At 36.7% G+C, this 17,393-nt stretch overlaps 1 protein-coding gene across 8 annotated transcripts in view; it reads left to right on the top strand.

Moving 5' to 3' along the window:
* Nucleotides 1-17,393, top strand: part of MIGA1 (mitoguardin 1) — a 91,226-nt gene that overhangs the window by 27,040 nt on the left and 46,793 nt on the right. For all 8 annotated transcript variants that reach the window (XM_033405948.2, XM_049707138.1, XM_033405950.2 and 5 more), the window contains exons 4-7: nt 1,152-1,288; nt 3,087-3,213; nt 6,420-6,553; nt 7,284-7,407. In XM_033405948.2, coding sequence (XP_033261839.1) covers nt 1,152-1,288; nt 3,087-3,213; nt 6,420-6,553; nt 7,284-7,407 — 522 coding nt within the window. The remainder of the gene's footprint in view (nt 1-1,151; nt 1,289-3,086; nt 3,214-6,419; nt 6,554-7,283; nt 7,408-17,393) is intronic.

The raw sequence follows: 17,393 nt of genomic DNA, 5'->3' as shown, positions 1-17,393 counted from the left end.
ATTTATGCATTTTAAGTAAAATTCATACCTTTTGTAACCTGCCTTTAAAATATTTAACATTATATAAGAATGTCTTTAAATGTCAATAAATGTATCTTTGTGCTATCATTTTTAATATGTATTTAGTGTACAAGTGTACTGTAATTATTTAACCAGTTCCCTGTTGTTCTCTTTAGGTTGTTTTTCTTGCTTTGCATATACTTGTCTGGTTTATTTCCTAAGTTTATAAAGTTCTAGAAGTAGAATTGCTGGCCTTTAAAGCATCTATAGTTTTTGTTAGCGATTTGATACATATTATCAAATTGTATCAATAGAAATAATTTCTTCAGCATGCTGGATTTATTTTTGAATTTTAAATTATTTTAAATTTATTATTTGATTTATCATATGATTTTGTGATTTGTTGGCCCAACAAATAATTAATGAATGACTATTTTGTGCCAAGTGTAGTGAACATTACAATAATGATGCCTTTCACTTACTGATGTTTTATTAGACCTCGGGTGCAGTGCTACATTCTATATATTCACTGTGTTAATTTAACCTTTATAACAATCCTATGAATTAGGACTATAATCCTATTTGTTGTTCCCATTTTATACCTAAAGAAAATTGAGATATGGAAAAGTTGAGTGACTTGCTCAAGTTCATATAACTAATAAGTGCAAGGATTTGAATTGAGGAGTGTCTTAACTGCTGCATTAAGATAAACTAAGGCACAGTGTCTGCCCTAGATGAATGGGTAGATGGTTAGGGGAGACAGATGTATAAAAAGACTGATTACAATATAATGTGATAAAGATAAAGTTTAGAGGTAATTCAGGAAAGAAGTGCTTATATTTTGTTAAATTTATAATTTGAAGGTTCATAGTTGCCAGTATTTTTATGCTGATTACAGTAGACCATTCAAATACCACCTTGAGTAATTGATGAATGTTTTAATCTTCATTTCAGAAGCAGATTTTAGCAGTATTAAAAATATTATATAGAGATGTAGATTTTAAGAATGGTATACATTTAATAATTTACACAATTGAGGGAAATGTGTTTTAAAATGAGCCCTCTGAATGGATATATAAACTTTGAAATTTTACCTGAAATTTATCATTGGAGTTATTGATACTTTTAATATTAATACGTTTGTTTGGTAGGTTCAAGTTGTTCCAGTAGCAGACAGAATTTGACACTATCTTTAAGTTCTGCCAAAGACAAAGGATCTCAGTCTTATAATTATGCCAATGGAGGACTCTTCAGTAAATACTCAGGTTCTGCACAGAGTTTGGCCTCTGTAAGTAAAGAAAAAATTTTTATTAGTTTTTTCTTTTAACTATTTATATATCTATTTGTTATCTATTGGTTTAAATGTCATACAGTTATAGATAGCTCTTAGTATGGAAAGAAGCTTAAGAAATCTGGTTGATCCTGTTTTCTTCAGGCAAGTACAATTATCCTTTTGCTAAATATTCAGCCAACTTGGTTCCAGGTTGTTTTGAGTTAAGTGATGTGGTCCCATGGGGTCCTCTGAGGATGATGTTGGTATGGAAGTGTTGTTTCAAAGCTAGATGCTCTGCAGAAAGCTAGAAGATGCAGCAAACATGGTACTAGGTCACAAAAATCACTTGATGAACCTGCCAAGGGTGGAGTTCTTCACCTCTTTCTTGACAGCATTAATATAGTATTGATTGACAGGTGAAAAATGAAGTTAATATTTGTTTAAATCTAATGTAGTTTTAAAAATTAGGTAGGATACGCACTTCCTACTAAGTAAAGAAGAGGCAAAAAGCAAACAGTGAAAATGTGCTCCTGATCCTCTCAATTCCCCTCCTTAGAGACGGACACTGACAATTTCTTATGTGTATACTTCCAGGGAGAATATGCCTCCTACCATCATGTATATTCATTAAAAAAAATAGTTTAAAAAATAAAAAAGTACTTTATAGAATATCATAATCTGTTCCATACCTTGCTTCTGTATTTTGTTGGAATATACAGCTGCCCCATTCTTAAATGCCTAAAAATATACCAAATTTTTAAAGGCTATTCTGTGGTAGGAACATCTAGATCAAAGGCATGCAGACTCTCAATTCGTTTGTGAAACTGAGCTGGATGATGAAGTATATGCCCATTCTATAATCTGGGGTACCTCTGTGTTGAATTTTCTCAACTGAAAGTTGAAGCTGTTCTTGACTAGATAAAAGGAGTTTTATGGTAATAGTATAAGTAAGAAGTCTTTAGAATGACTTTACTAGATGTGCCTTAGCTGACCTAGTCATTCCACTGCCAGGGCTGTGAACCCAGATTTCTGCCTCTTAATGAGTGCCTCAGTGAGGGTCATGACAACAGGAGTGGAAGAGGAGGGAACAGGGTCCACAAAACTTGGTAACTGGATATGAGGGGTGTGGGAAGAGAAGTTGTTTGAGGAATTATGGAGATAAAAGTACTGTGAGTGAACTTGGGAGGAGGAAGAGTTTTTGTTGTGGGAAGATGCAGAGCTCTTTTTTGATATAGTCATTTTGAGATGCCAACAGAAGAGCCAAGTGGAGTCACCAAATAGGCAGGTGGAAGTGTGGGCTTAGATTTCTCAAAAGAGGACAGAATTGAAGTTCAAGATTTGGGAGTCATTTGCATAGAGGTGACTGAAATGATTGGCTCAGCGGACCTTGCTAGAGAAGGGAAGATGACAGAGGCTTTTCGATTTTCATTATTACATAGTAGAGAATCAGCATTGTAATAAGTTCTAAAAGGAAAATAAGCTAGCTACCTCAAATCAAAGTAGGTGTGGATAAATAAATACTTAATGACAGTAAACTATAAAAATAACTGCTTGATTTTTGATGGAAATATCTGATTTATGTTCAAAATATTGTTCTAGTTGTATATTTTTGAGCAAACAAGGGTTCAGAATACTTAGGGCCTTATGACTCTTAAGTTTGACTGAATATAATCAGATTTATTTCTTCAGGTAGAAATTCCATGGGTTGTTATACCAGGATTAAGATTTACATAAATAATTTATAAATATAAAAGATCGCAAAATACTATTACAAAAGAGATTTTGAAGTAACTTCTGTCCATTTTAATTTTAGGTCCAGAGTGTCAATTCTTGTCATAGCTGTGCTTGTGGCAATTCTAATTCCTGGGACAAAGCAGATGAAGATGATATTAAACTTGTTAATATTCCTGTGACCACTCCTGAGAACCTATACTTGATGGGTAGGAATAACATAATGAAGTTTTAAGATACTGTACTCACATTTAATGTGAAACAGAAGAATGATGAATTGTTCTAAGGGAAGCAGCTATAATTCTAAAATGTTCTCATCTGTTGACTCTAGTCTATATAACATAACATGTTGTGTTAGCTTCCTGAGGCTACTGTTAAAATTACCACAAACTTGGTGGTTTAAAACAATAGAAATATATTCTTTCAGAGTTCTGGAGGCCTGAAGTCTGAAATCATTAATTATCACTGGGCTGAAATCAAGGTGGCATTTGGGCCATGCTCCCTCTGGAGGCTTGGAAGAGAATTCATTCCGTGCCTCTTCCAGCTTCTGGTGGCTTCAGGCTTGTGGCCACATGACTCTAATATCTGCCTTCCTCTTCACTGTGTGTATCAAATCTCCCTCTGCCTCTCTTTTATAAGGATGGTTGTGATTGGTTCTAGAGCCCACCAGATAATTTAGGATAATCTCCCCATGTTAAGATTCTTAATTTAATCACATCTGCAAAGACACTTTTTTCTTATATGGTAACGTTTACAAGTTCCAGAGACTAGGGCCTGATATCTTCGGGTGGTTATTATTCAATCTATTACACTTACCTAACCTAATCTGTTGACTTTTATCTAATGAATCTATCAAAATCCACTTTATGTAGTCTTTTATCTAGATATCATTTGTATTCTTCCTATATCTAGAAAGGATTTTAGATAGAAAGAGGCATGTGTTTACAGCTCAAACATGAGCATGTCTAGAACGTCTCACTGTAGCCCAGGAAGAGAACCAGAGACCTTAACACCAAATCAGATTCAAGTGCATTTTCAAATCCATTCCCCTGTTCTTCTGTACTCTATTTCAGGCTATATTCCTTTTAAGGGAAGTGCATACTAACTAAAAAAAAAAAACCAAAAAAATCTTGATGTGGCCTTGGCCAGTGAGTAGTAAGGGGATGGTGAGTTGGCAGAAGGACTGTGTGCCTGCGTGCATTCCCACACTCTAGAATAGTTAAAGACTATATCATCTGTAAAGCAATTATACTCCAATAAAGATGTTAAAAAAACAAAAAGACTGTATCATCCGCCGTGATGTCACAGTAGGTAATACTGCACGGGGTGGGGGGAGAGATATAGGAGTAGTTCTTCTGCCACCTTTTCCAGGTCTTCTGAGAATTAAGCTCACTATGTTTCTAGATTAACTATGCCTAGTAAACCTACACTCAACACTTCTGTAGGAACACTGAGAGTTAGAATTGAAGAGAAATAGAGTAAAACTAGGGAAGCTGCAGGGAGTCTCAGTGTCATAGAATTAGGATCGGTAGGAGATATTGTTTCAATTCCCACCTATTGTTTCAGTTCCCTTCATAGTGTTGATGACATAAAAAATATATTGGTAACATGTTTGAATTCCTGTTACAAAACTGCTGATGTGTGACAGTTTGGGCCACGTTCTGCAGTCAAGTGAGACACAGTACTTCCTGAGAGGTAACTTTTATCTTTGGACAACTCTGCTGTTAGATAATTCTTCCTTGTATTTAGCCAAAATAATCAGAAGGATAGAGAGTGGATGGAGTGAGAGGAGGATGAAGGAATTAGAATTGTATAGCTTGGAAAAAGGAAGTCTTTTAAGTGAGTAAATTTTTTAGAAGCAAGATCCAGACAATGAGTCTTTGCTACAGAAAATTAAACAATTTAAGGCCTACATTTCATTTAAAGAACATCTTATTTGCTTAGAGTTGTAGGTTCTCCAGATAATTGAAGAAATGATTTTCGAGGACAGGTATTCTCTAGCTACCATATCTTAAAAACATCTTCAGAATGACTTGGTCAGATTCTTAAGCAGCTTTTAAAGATCTTTTACTTTTATATGTCTAGAAAAATTGAGGTTTTGAAATATTTTGGTTTTGTTTGAAGTGCATAATTATTATTTTTTTTTTTTTTGCGGTACGCGGGCCTCTCACTGTTGTGGCCTGAAGTGCATAATTATTTTGGTAAGCCTTTTTTTTTTTTAATTTGGAGAAAAAGAGGCACATATTCACCTATTTTCCTACAAAAGCTTTCTATAAGGAGGGATATGAAATTCCTACTCAGATTGTAACCCTTTATTGGTTCTTCTTGTATATTTTTAACTCTGGCCCAGCACTTTATCCATCCAAATCAGCAAGTTGGTGTCAAGGTGGTCTAAGACACCTTTTGGTGGAAAAAAGATAGAAAAGACTTTATTCTGGACCTCTGTGCTGTTATCTTTCTTCTTAGCTTTACTCTCTCCTTCTGAGAACCTCTTGTAAACCTGATAGTTTCTTATCAACTAGTTTCTTCTATTCGCCCATCAGTTTTCTGTTTCATTTAGGGGGATATTTTGAAAGATAGTTATGTGACTATAAAAATTAGCCATTATTGTTAGGACTTTTGATGAATTCATGATATTTTTTTAGAAAATTTCCAAGCACCGTATACCTTTGAGTTACATATTTTAAAAAGGGAAAACATACTAGTCATTTCTCTCTCATTGTTGGTTGACTACATCTGTAGACCTGGAATGTATTGGGATATTAAGATTCTGCTAAGAAATGATGTGAGCATAAATTTTATCCTTTAGTGCCAAAATTACAGTCACACTGTGCCATTGGTGCTAACTGTGTGAAAAACACTTTAGACTGAAAATGATTTTGGTATTGATTTCACTTATTTAAAATTGTTCTGTTCTTGGGACTTCCCTGGTGGCGCAGTGGTTAAGAATCTGCCTGCCAATACAGGGGTCGTGGGTTCGATCCCTGGTTTGGGAAGATCCCACATGCTGCGGAGCAACTAAGCCCATGTACCACAACTACTGAGCCTGCGCTCGAGAGCCCACAAGCCACAACTACTGAAGCCAGTGTGCCTAAAGCCCGAGCTCTGCAGCGAGAGAAACCACCGCAATGAGAAGCCTGTGCACCGCAACAAAGAGTAGTCCCCGCTTGATGCAACTAGAGAAAGCCTGCGTGCAGCAACAGAGACCCAATGCAACCAAATAAATTTAAAAACTTATAAAAATTAATAAAATTGCTCTGTTCTTGGGAAATCGCAGGCAGTCCAGTGGTTAGGACTCAGCACTTTCACTGCGGGGGCCTGGGTTCAGTCCCTGGTTGGGGAACTAGGATCCTGCAAGCCATGTGGCACAGCCAGAAAAAAAATAAAATAAAATTGTTCTGTTCTCAATTTTTAGGTATGGAATTGTTTGAAGAGGCATTGCGTCGATGGGAACAAGCTCTAACCTTTCGAAATAGACAGGCTGAAGACGAAGCCTGTAGTTCCATTAAATTGGGTGCGGGAGATGCCATTGCAGAAGAAAGTATAGATGTAAGGATGATTTATTTGGGAGTGATCTTCATAATATTGGAACAGTTGAACTATTTTTAATGTTGGTTCAGTGTATTTGATTTCTGTGGCATTTAATAGAACTTTTTTTTTCCTTCCTTGGGATTGTGTGGGGATATTTCTTACTGGGCTTTTCCTGTTCGGTTAGTTGTTAAACCCCAAATTTGCAATTTATCATTGTTTCCTGATTTTTCAAGAAAATAAAGAATTAAGCAAATATGATTTTTAAAAGTCTGTTTTGTGCTTTGGGTTTAATTAAGTGCCATTATATACATAAAAATCACACAGAGTTAGAGCTAGACTCATCTAGGTTAGTGATTCTCAAATTTGAGCATGCATCAGAAGCCTCTGAAAGGCTTGCTGAAAAATAGATTTGGGGGTCCCACCTTTAGGGTTTCTAATTCATTTCTAATTTGCAATTCTAACAAGTTCCCAGGTAATACTGATGCTGCTGGTTCAGGGACCTTACTTTGAGAACCTTACTTTGAGATCTAGTCCAACTCCTTAATTTTACAGATTACTAAATGGAGATGATTTTATCTGAGGCACAGCTAGAACCCAGGCCTCCTGACTTCTATCACAGTATTCTCACCACCCAACAGTATTTTTTTATATCCCTCACTTTTCTGCCTTTCATTTAAAAGTGGAAAGTGTTTAGAATTTTAACATTAGAATCTAATATTTGCTGTGTGTACTTTTTCTCTCCTTATAGGATATTATTAGTACTGAATTTATCCATAAACTTGAAGCTCTGCTGCAAAGAGCATATCGTCTCCAAGAGGAGTTTGAAGCTACTCTAGGGGCATCTGATCCTAATTCCCTTGCTAATGATATGGGTAAGGTGGTTATTTTATATGGTTTTTATGAAATGTGTGATTTTATTCTTTTCTATTCTTGGAATCATTGGCATAAGTACATTAATATGGTTACATACTTTTTAGAAAATAGCCAAGAGAAAAAGAGTACTATCATATTTATTGGATATTTTTCTTTCAGTTTAACTTTTCAAGTGAACTTATTGACATAAATTCAAGTACTTACCATAGATAGGATTGTAACATTATTTTAAAATTACATTCTAAGTGAAAGAATCCCAGTTAAAGTGTTAGAGGGAGGAAAAAAATAATAATATAAAAATGGGACAGAGACACACTACCTCAGAAACAGGCATGTAGCTCATGACTTACATTTAAAGTATTTTAAGTCACTCTATTTCTTGACGCAATTTCAATTGCAGGCTACATTTTGATGTAAGTAGTCAATACATACGTCAATATATACCATTACCTTTGTTTCCTACTTTAAAGAAAAAAGAACTTTGAAAAGACTTCTTAAGTGAAGTCTTCCAAGGAAAGAATGATTAAAATTGCTTCCGGGAGTTCCCTGGTGGCTTAGTGGTTAGGATCCTGGGCTTTCACTGTGATGGCCTGGGCTGGTTGGTGAACTGAGATCCTGGAAGCTGCCCAGCGCGGCCAAAAAAAAGCTTCCTTGACTTCAGTACATCATCCAAAGAATGAAATAAAATAAAATTACATTATATTTTTTTTTTGTTAAAAGTAATTTAAATTTTTTTATTTGAGGATTTTTGTTTTCTAATAAAGAAAAATTGTTAAGGCTTGTTAAGTTTTTCCACATTTATTTCTGAACATGAAGTACTGAAAGTGGCTGCATTTTGAGATGTTTACATGTTTATATATTTTGAATTTAGGTAAAAGATTTCACTTGTATTAGAATTATGAATTTCTGTCTATGTGTTACAGTGAGGGTTATGTGAAACCTCTGCATTAATTTTGGTCTTTGCTTTTTCATCCTGTTACTGTCACCAAAAATTATTCATTAGACTTGAATGAATAGTTTTTTAAAAGTTTCTCTGCTTTTGGCATAGGTATAATATTTTGACATGGAGATTCAGGCCAGAAGAAAAGTAGACAGTATTCATGTCAACGAATAGAATTTGCCAAAGGTTTCTATTTACATATTTTTTTACACAATTTCTTTTATAACTTATTAGAATGGCATTTATGATAGTAAGTAGGAAAAAGAACAGAGAGAAGCATTTTTGTAAATGAATTTTTACTGGAGTATAGTTGCTTTACAATGTTGTGTTAGTTTCTACCGTACAGCAAAAATGAATCGGCTATACATATATCCCCTCTGTTTTGGATTTCCTTCCCCTTTATGTCACCCCAGTGCATTGAGTAGAGTTCCCTGTGCTATACAGTATGTTCTCATTACTTATCTATTTTATACATAGTATCAATAGTGTATATGTGTCAATCCCAATCTCCTAATTCCTCCCCACCACTGAAGCATTTTTAAAAGAAGTCAAATGTAAAAATGGGAAGGGAACAACTAGAAGAGATAGCAAAGTGGTTAAGTAGCAAGGAAAGCCACAGAGAAAAAGAAGTAGGAAAAAATTATAAATATAAGGAAGGAAGAGGAAGAGGGCCTGAGACTTTTATTCTTTTATTCTAGGAATGGAGGCTTTGCCCTCACTGTTCTAATCTTCTGCTTGCAGTTTCTGTCTAGCCTCATGATAAGGATCATGTAGATGTGTAGTTCTTGTACTTGTTAGTCTTCTAATATGCGTCTCAGATTTCGTTCTGTTTGGCATGCCCAAAGTTTCTTTTTTCTACTGTCCATAGAAGTTGGTGGAATCCATCTCTGATTTCTTCAGTTTATTAGGTAATAAAGGTTTTTTGGGTATTGCCCAGAGGGTCTGCTTTGGGTTTACATTGCATCTGGACAAGAAGACCCCTGGGAAAATGGCTTAATTTCTGGGGCCTTCAAGTTGTTTCTGAGGAAATTGTTGTTAATTTGGAACTCTAAATGGGTAGGATTTCTAGAGTGGGACTCATAATCAGTCTATCCATTTGGTTAGCTTAGGTTTGTAATAAGTTCCTGACCCCACCCATGTCTTAACCTGAGCTGTCAGTGGCTACTAGGGTGGCTGGCTTTTCCCTGCAGCCTAGCAGTACCTTGGCCTGTTATTGCCCTGGAGATCCCAGTTGACATGAAGCTTTTATATTTTGTTCCTTCTTGGGAATTATTTGGATGTTCTTCTATATCGCAAGTTTCCATTTTGGAACTTCTGGATTCAAAGAGCTGAATCTATGGCCAGGACTCTAGTAGGGAAGTAGTTCTGTTATATCTGTTATTTGATATTAATCAAAATTGCTTAGAAGTCAGTTAACTCTCCTCATTCTCTAAATCCAAATTCATTTTACACATTTAATGTATATTAATGAGAGGCAACTTACAATTAGTAGTCATAAATAAAGAGAGGTTAACAAATGCCTTCAGAGGCTCAGGGGTGAATTTAAACCACCCCTTATTGATCTGACTTCAGTGAATACTTTATTGTTTTGAAATTTGCTTTGTCTTATTTGATAAAATCAAATTTTTTTTCTCCTAAGGATTTGATAGGTTTTCAAGGTTGGAAGATTTTTTAGCAGTCATCTAATTTATCGCCTTTCCCCCTGGACTTAATATTTGACAGCTACCATTGTTTGCATGTCACCATGTTCCAGGGCCTTTGCTAAGTAAGGCCCATAGTTTCTTCTCTGAGTCAGGCACAATTCTAAGTAAAAATTATGTCACTTAATCCTTACAACTTTTATGAGGTAAGTATAGTTATCCTCATTTTTCAGACGGGGAGAGAGGTACAGAGGTATTAAATCACTTCCCCAGAGTTACATAGCTATTAAGTGACAGAACTTAGATTTGGGCCCAGGCGGCTGGCTTTGGAGTCCATAAACCACCATGCTGTATTGCCTCACCACTTAGAAGACAGACATGTTCTTTGAATGGGAGGATTGGCTGTGAACTCTTTGTGGCAAAGTTCCCTGTAAGAAATGTCTTGGAGCAGGTAGTCTGGAATCCCCACAGCTGCTGAAGTAAGGAACCTTATTTCTGGTGGTGGTATCATTTATTTAGTGTGGATCTTCCTTTCCTTTAAATTTTTTCTTCCTCCGCATCTATCTGGGGATCTGCAATGAACTCATGCATCTTTCCTCCTCTCTCAGGCCCTCTATGCAGTCTAGACAGACTTCGCGCATTTTATTTTTTAAAAATATTTATTTATTTGGCTGTGCCGGGTCTTAGTTGCAGCATGCGGGATCTTCATTGCAGCGTGTGGGATCTTTCGTTGCGGCGCGTGGCCTTCAGAGCACAGGATCAGTATCTGCGGCACATGGGCTCTCTAGTTGTGGCATGCGGGCTCTAGAGTGCACAGGCTTAGTTGCCCCATGGCATGTGTGATCTTAGTTCCCCAACCAGGGATCAAACCTGCATCCCCTGCATTGGAAGGCAGATTCTTAACCACTGGACCACCAGGGAAGTCCCTCACGCGTTTTATAGAAGGGAGTTATCAAGGTTTAATCCAGGAACTGAAGACGTGAACTGCTGTATTTACCTGAGGGAATAGGGGGAGAGGGCCCAACTGTGCCAGCTGACTTTAATGTAGCACTTTAATGAGTTATTCTAGTGGATTACCTTTTGGCCTATATCTGCATAATAGCTAAAAATACAAACTCAAGATTCAGACTAACTGGGTTCAAATTCTGTCTTCACCATTTATTAGCTGTATGATTATGTAACTTGTCTAAGCCTCAGCTTCTTCATCTGACAAATGGGCATGTAGTACCTATTTAACAAAGTAATTATGAGAATTAAATTATATTAACAAATAAAAAGTCTAGGGAACAGGGTAACAATATTTATGAGGTTGGAGTTTGGAACTCTCTGAGGAAGGCAATCATTTTTACCTCTAGGATATTAGGCTGTGGTTTGATAGGACCTACCTGATCCTACCTTGGCCAATTTCAAGGTATTCTTTAAAATTTCTGGTCTGGGGCTTCCCTGGTGGCGCAGTGGTTGGGAGTCCGCCTGCCGATGCAGGGGACGTGGGTTCGTGTCCCGGTCCGAGAAGATCCCACGTGCCGCGGAGCGGCTGGGCCTGTGAGCCATGGCCGCTGAGCCTGCGTGTCCGGAGCCTGTGCTCCGCAACGGGAGAGGCCACAACAGTGAGAGGCCCGCGTACCACACACACACACAAAAAAGATAAAATTTCTGGTCTGGTGATACCTTTTCCATGTGTTCCAGTGAGGCAGTTATTTCCTTCCTGTCATTTTTTTTTTTTTTTTTGGGCCACTCCACGTGGCTTGATTGAACCCATGCTCTCGGCAGTGAAAGTGCGGAGTCCTAACCACTGGACCACCAGGGAATTCCCTCTTCCTGTCATTTTTAATGGGCCTTTAGGAAGGAGAAGTAGATGCTTTTTTTTAAAAATTTAATTAATTAATTAATTTATTTTGCCTGTGCTGGGTCTTCATTGCGGCACACAGGCTTCTCTAATTGCAGTGCGAGGATTTCTCTAGTTGCAGCGTGCGGGCTCAATAGTTGTGGTGCATGGGCTTAGTTGCGGTATGTGGGATCTTAGTTCCCCAACCAGGGGTCGAACCTGGGCCCCCTGCATTGAGTTAAGAACGTGGAGTCTTAACCACTGGACCACCAGGGAAGTCTGGAGAAGTAGATGCTTGTGCTCTGTCATCTTGAACTAGAAATTCTGGACATTATAATTACAGAGCCTAAGGACTACATTAACTTGTAACATTGCTAATGTAGAGCTAATGGTTAACTAAAACTTTTAAGTTCTTTGTTGTTACTGTTAGATGTTATTATTAAGCCACATCTTCCTTCATTTGTTCCTGTGCAGTTGTGTTTTTGGACCCAAGGTTTAGATGTTATGTTTATTATTCCTACTAAATTGTCATTTCTCAGTCATCACTCTGAATTAAGATAGTTTTAGATTTTGATTTGACATCCCTTTTAGCTTTCTATCACTTTCTAGTTTGTTCAGTTTGGTCTGTTTGTTCATCAATGCTCTCATTGAAACCATTAACAAAAAATGCTTAAAGGAAAACTTATTTCCCTCTACTTACAATTTCTGACAACAAATGAGTGGATTTTCCACACCAAGCAATTCTCCGGTTCTCTTTGGATACCAGCTGGGTATCCTGCAATTTAATTCAATTTGAGCACTAATTAACCAGAGTTAGCACAGATTCCACAGGTAAAGGGCTCATCTCACAAGGCTGCCCCCCCTCATATGCCAATCGCAAATCCAGGCCGCCCATGCTTCTGACTAACTCAGAGGTTCCCACCACTCCCTCCTTGGGCTTCATAATTTACTAGAATGGCTCACAGAATTCCGGGAAACACTTTTCTTACTATTACTGGTTTATTATGAAAGATATAACTTAGCAACAGTCAAATGGAAGAGGTGCATAGGGCATGGTATGGGGAATGGGTGTAGAACTTTCATACCCCGTCCAGACACAACATTCTCCCGGCACCGGGATGTGTTCACCAACCTGGAGCTCTCTAAACCCTACAGTTTGGTGTTCTTATGGAGATTCCATTATGTAGGCATGGTTGATTAAATCTTTGGCTATTGGTGATTAACTTAATCCCCAGCCTCTCTCCCTTCAGGGGTCAGGGTTGGAGTTGAAAGTTCCAACTTTCTAATCAGAGGGTTTGTTCCCTTGGCAACCATCCCCCATCCTCCAAGAGTCACCTCATCAACATAAACTCAGGTATAGTTGAAAGGGGCTTATTATGAATAGCAGAAGATACTCCTCTCACCCCCATCGCTCAGGAAATTTCAGGAGTTTTAGAAGCTCTGTGCCGGGAACCATGATAAATATATATTACTTACTTTATCACAATACCATATTTTAAAGTGGACAGGGCCAGAGTCAAAGATCTGAGGCATGACTTTCAAGTAGCCTTAGCAACTTGTGCAATAAGCTATAAATTCAACTGTTTCTACTTTCATATTTTTTTCATCTTGATCATAAAGAGATCATGGGATACTTTATTATGTATCATGCCAAAATATGTGTGTATTTATGTACTTAACTAGTTAATTTAAGAAAATATTATATGAAATTTTTTTGAAAAAGATTTAATATCAATTCACATTATTTGGAAATATTGTCATTGCTGAGCTGTTTTGCAGATAGGTATTTGCCATCAAGTATTTATGGCTGGTTTTACACTCACTTGCAAATAAATAAATCATTTTAGTTTTGAAAGGCACATGTGTCAGGTTTTATTGACTATAAGAGCCTCAGCAAAACTTATTTCTCTAATTTTGGAATTCAAAATATAAACGGGGGCTCTACTTAATTTTACATTCATTTGTACTGTTTATAGTAAGTAGTAAGTAGTTTGCCAAGTTAACATTGTGGACTATAGGAGGACAGTTTAAATCCTCCTAAGCATGATTCTTTTAGTATGTTTAAAATCGTCTTAGAGTTTTTCTTTTTTGATAACAGTGTATTTGTTGAAAGTAAATTATATCGATCCTCTTTAGCAGATCCAAAAATACTTTTGACTTGTCAGTATTGTGAGTTATTTGGTTAGTTTAGGTAGGTGAAGTTAATAACAGAGTTTTAAAAATGTATGATTCTAACACTGGATTGCGGTGATAGTTGCACAACTCTATACATTTACTAAAATTCATTGAATTGTACACTTAAAATGGGGAAGTTTTATGGTTTGTAAATTATACTTCAATAAAGCTGTTAAAAATACAGTGTGATTCTGTTAAGCTAATTTTAAGTAAGTAATTTTTTGTGATTTGAAAAAGTGCAAAATAGCACTTCATACTAAAAATTTTAAATAATGCAAGTGTCAAAAAAATTTTTTTTTAATTCATTAAGAATCTCTTAGTTTCAAAGCTCATGGACATGGTGAATTACAAATTTTGTTTACCCAAGGTGGTGCCACTTCAGCTGGTAACCAGAAATACTGAGTATCCTATGTCAATATCCAGTGAACTATACTATTGGTTACATGCATGGGAACTTATGCAAATGGTTTTGGTGATAACTGTGCTGTTAATTTTACTTTTATTGTTAACTTTAGAATGTTTTTTATATTCTATAATATAATCATCCAAGTGGTCATTAAATTAAATGTGATAAAGAAGCTCAAATAACTGCTGACACTCATGCTGTTAATTTAGTACAGAGCATCCTGGAAATATTGGAACTAATGCTAAGAAAATAAAAGAGCGGAATTGAAGCAGGAGCCCTTTTATTTAAAAAATGAAATAAACCTCTGGCAACATGGCTCTAAAATCACAACTCTAATTCACCCCTAAGCCAAGTTATCATCTGTGTTGAAATAGGAAATATTTTTGATATCTGGGAAGGAAGTGATAGTGATACAAAAAACTTTACTACCAATACTTAGTGTTTTTAAAACATTCTTAAAAACAGACCGTATTATAGTCATTTATTGTGCTTTGAAACTATGCTTGAGAAAAGAAATACAGTACAATAGTTGTATGTCAGCATTTCTTTACATTTATTCCTATAGCAAAGTAGCTTTGAATTAGGCAGGGTTTGAATTACGTTTTAAGGCATGAATTCCTTGTATAAAATGTAACCACCCTGTATTCTCTAATTCACCTTTGTCATGTTCTGTACCGATATTTCCTTAATCATTATGAATTAATGAATCATTATTGGGTATAGTTCTGTATTTGCTCTTACACACCAAAAAGTTTACTTCTGGCTTAAACAAAAGTTATTTGCTCTGTTCTTCTGATTATTAAATAAAATAAAGATTTTAGTTCTCTAATTTAAAAAAAACAATCATTTCCCTTCACTTACAAGAGACCACTTATTGTTAAATGCAAGGTGTTGAAGTCACTAGAGGGCAGCACATTTTATCTGCATGTGGGACGCCTATGACTCATAACTGCCCTTCTGTGCTGTTCGTAGCACTGGGAGTTAAATTTAGGTCACCACTCTTTTTCTGGCGTGTTTCATATACACCTGCTACTGTAACTCAGAGTGAGACAGAGTCAGGAGGGTATGCACAGAGACTTGAAATAATATTACTGTACAGTTCCATTTGTGTGCAATTTCTTCTAGCTAACAGCATGTAGAAGTGTTACATTTATTTGTAGTTTCTGTTTTTCAGATAGTTGTTAAATTATAATTGTTAAATGATAATTTTGTTATTGTACTGATAAGTTTTGAAGATTCAACCAAAAGACTGCACTATGTTTTCAGTTGTAAACAGTATAGCTTAGTGGTTAAGAACATGGGCTTTGGAGTTAAACAAACATGGGTTCAAATACTGGCTCTACCACTTTTACTAGCTATGAAACGTAAGGAAGCCTTGACCTTTCTTAGACTCATATTCTTCATCTGTAAGCCGGAGGACTATGTTAGGATCAGCTTCATAGAATTGTGAAGATGAAATGAGATAACATGTATATCGTATTTTAGCATAGGTACATGGTAAACACTTGTTATCCATTCATATATGTTCTGGCATTTTTATGAGACCTGTTCTAAGATTGTTTAAAAAATACATGGTTGGGCTTCCCTGGTGGCGCAGTGGTTGAGAGTCCGCCTGCCGATGCAGGGGACACGGGTTCGTGCCCCGGTCCAGGAAGATCCCACATCCCGTGGAGCGGCTGGGCCCGTGAGCCATGGCCGCTGAGCCTGCGCGTCCAGAGCCTGTGCTCTGCAACAGGAGAGGCCACAACAGTGAGAGGCCCGCGTATCGAAACAAAAATAAAAACAAAAAACATGGTTTATCACCACAGAATACACCTAACCGATCTCCCACTCATATCACTCTGTCCACTCAAGTGGCAGACACTCTCCTGAATTGTGTACTTATCATTTTCTTTGAAGTTCTTTTAGTTTGACTCCTATGAAATTTCCAGTATTTGATCATATTTGCCCTATGAAACAGGCAATAAGATTAAATGCCATTGACTTACCATCCCTGTATGTATTCCTGTCCAATTTATACATTTGACTCTTTCTTTTTTTAAATTTATTTATTTATTTTTGGCTCTAGGTGTGCAGGCTTCGGTAGCTGTGGCACACGGCCTCAGTAGTTGTGGCTCACGGGCTCTAGATTGCAGGCTCAGTAGTTGTGGCGTGTGGGTTTGTTGCTCCGTGGCATGTGGGATCTTCCCGGACCAGGGCTCGAACCCGTGCCCCCCGCATTGGCAGGTGGACTCCCAACCACTGCGCCACCAGGGAAGCCCACATTTGACTCTTTCTTAACCTGTTAGAAGATTAATCTTAAAATATGAATTTTGTGTCCTGGTTGTTCTTTTAATTATTGCATTTCAGTTCAATCATGTTGTTGGTTGTGGCAGAAATGAACTCATTTCCAGTACTCTGGACTTTTATGTTACATGTGGTATCTTTTCAAAGTGTGTGTTCTTTCTGATACTGATGGAAATTTTATTTCTTTGTAATTAGTTCTCTGAATAAATGTTTTTGAATAGGCTCTTATTTTAAAAAAATACGTGGTTACAGGTAGATGCTATCACATGTTCATAACTTGTTTTACAGTGATATTGTTCAGTTATGCTCCAGAGAGCATTTATTTGTCTCTGGAAATTTATTTTTCTCATATTTTAGTAGTAACATAAGTTTGCATTTCCTTAAACAAGGTATTTAAGCCATGTTCAAAGTTATTTGGGAAAGTAAAAAAAAATGCTCTTTATAAATCTACTTTTTCTCTGCATTAGAAAAGAAAACTGCCATCTGAAGGACAAATACTTTGTGGAAGTATTTATTTCAGATATAGCTAAGATTTTTGACTTTACTTGATCCTTAGTCTTGCCATATGCGTAGGAGGAAAACAAAAAATGATAGTGGATGTACTTCTTGCCAGCACATCCAGTAATTCTGCCTCCATAATATAGCTGTCGTTCGTTCCCATTTCTCTGCACCCTCATTGTATTTTGCTGGGATTTAATAATCTCCTAATAAGG

Source organism: Orcinus orca, chromosome 1, assembly GCF_937001465.1.
Source record: "Orcinus orca chromosome 1, mOrcOrc1.1, whole genome shotgun sequence".
Taxonomy (NCBI): Eukaryota; Metazoa; Chordata; class Mammalia; order Artiodactyla; family Delphinidae; genus Orcinus; species Orcinus orca.
Note: the sequence above shows the minus strand (reverse complement) of the source record. Positions and strands in the feature narration are given on the sequence as shown.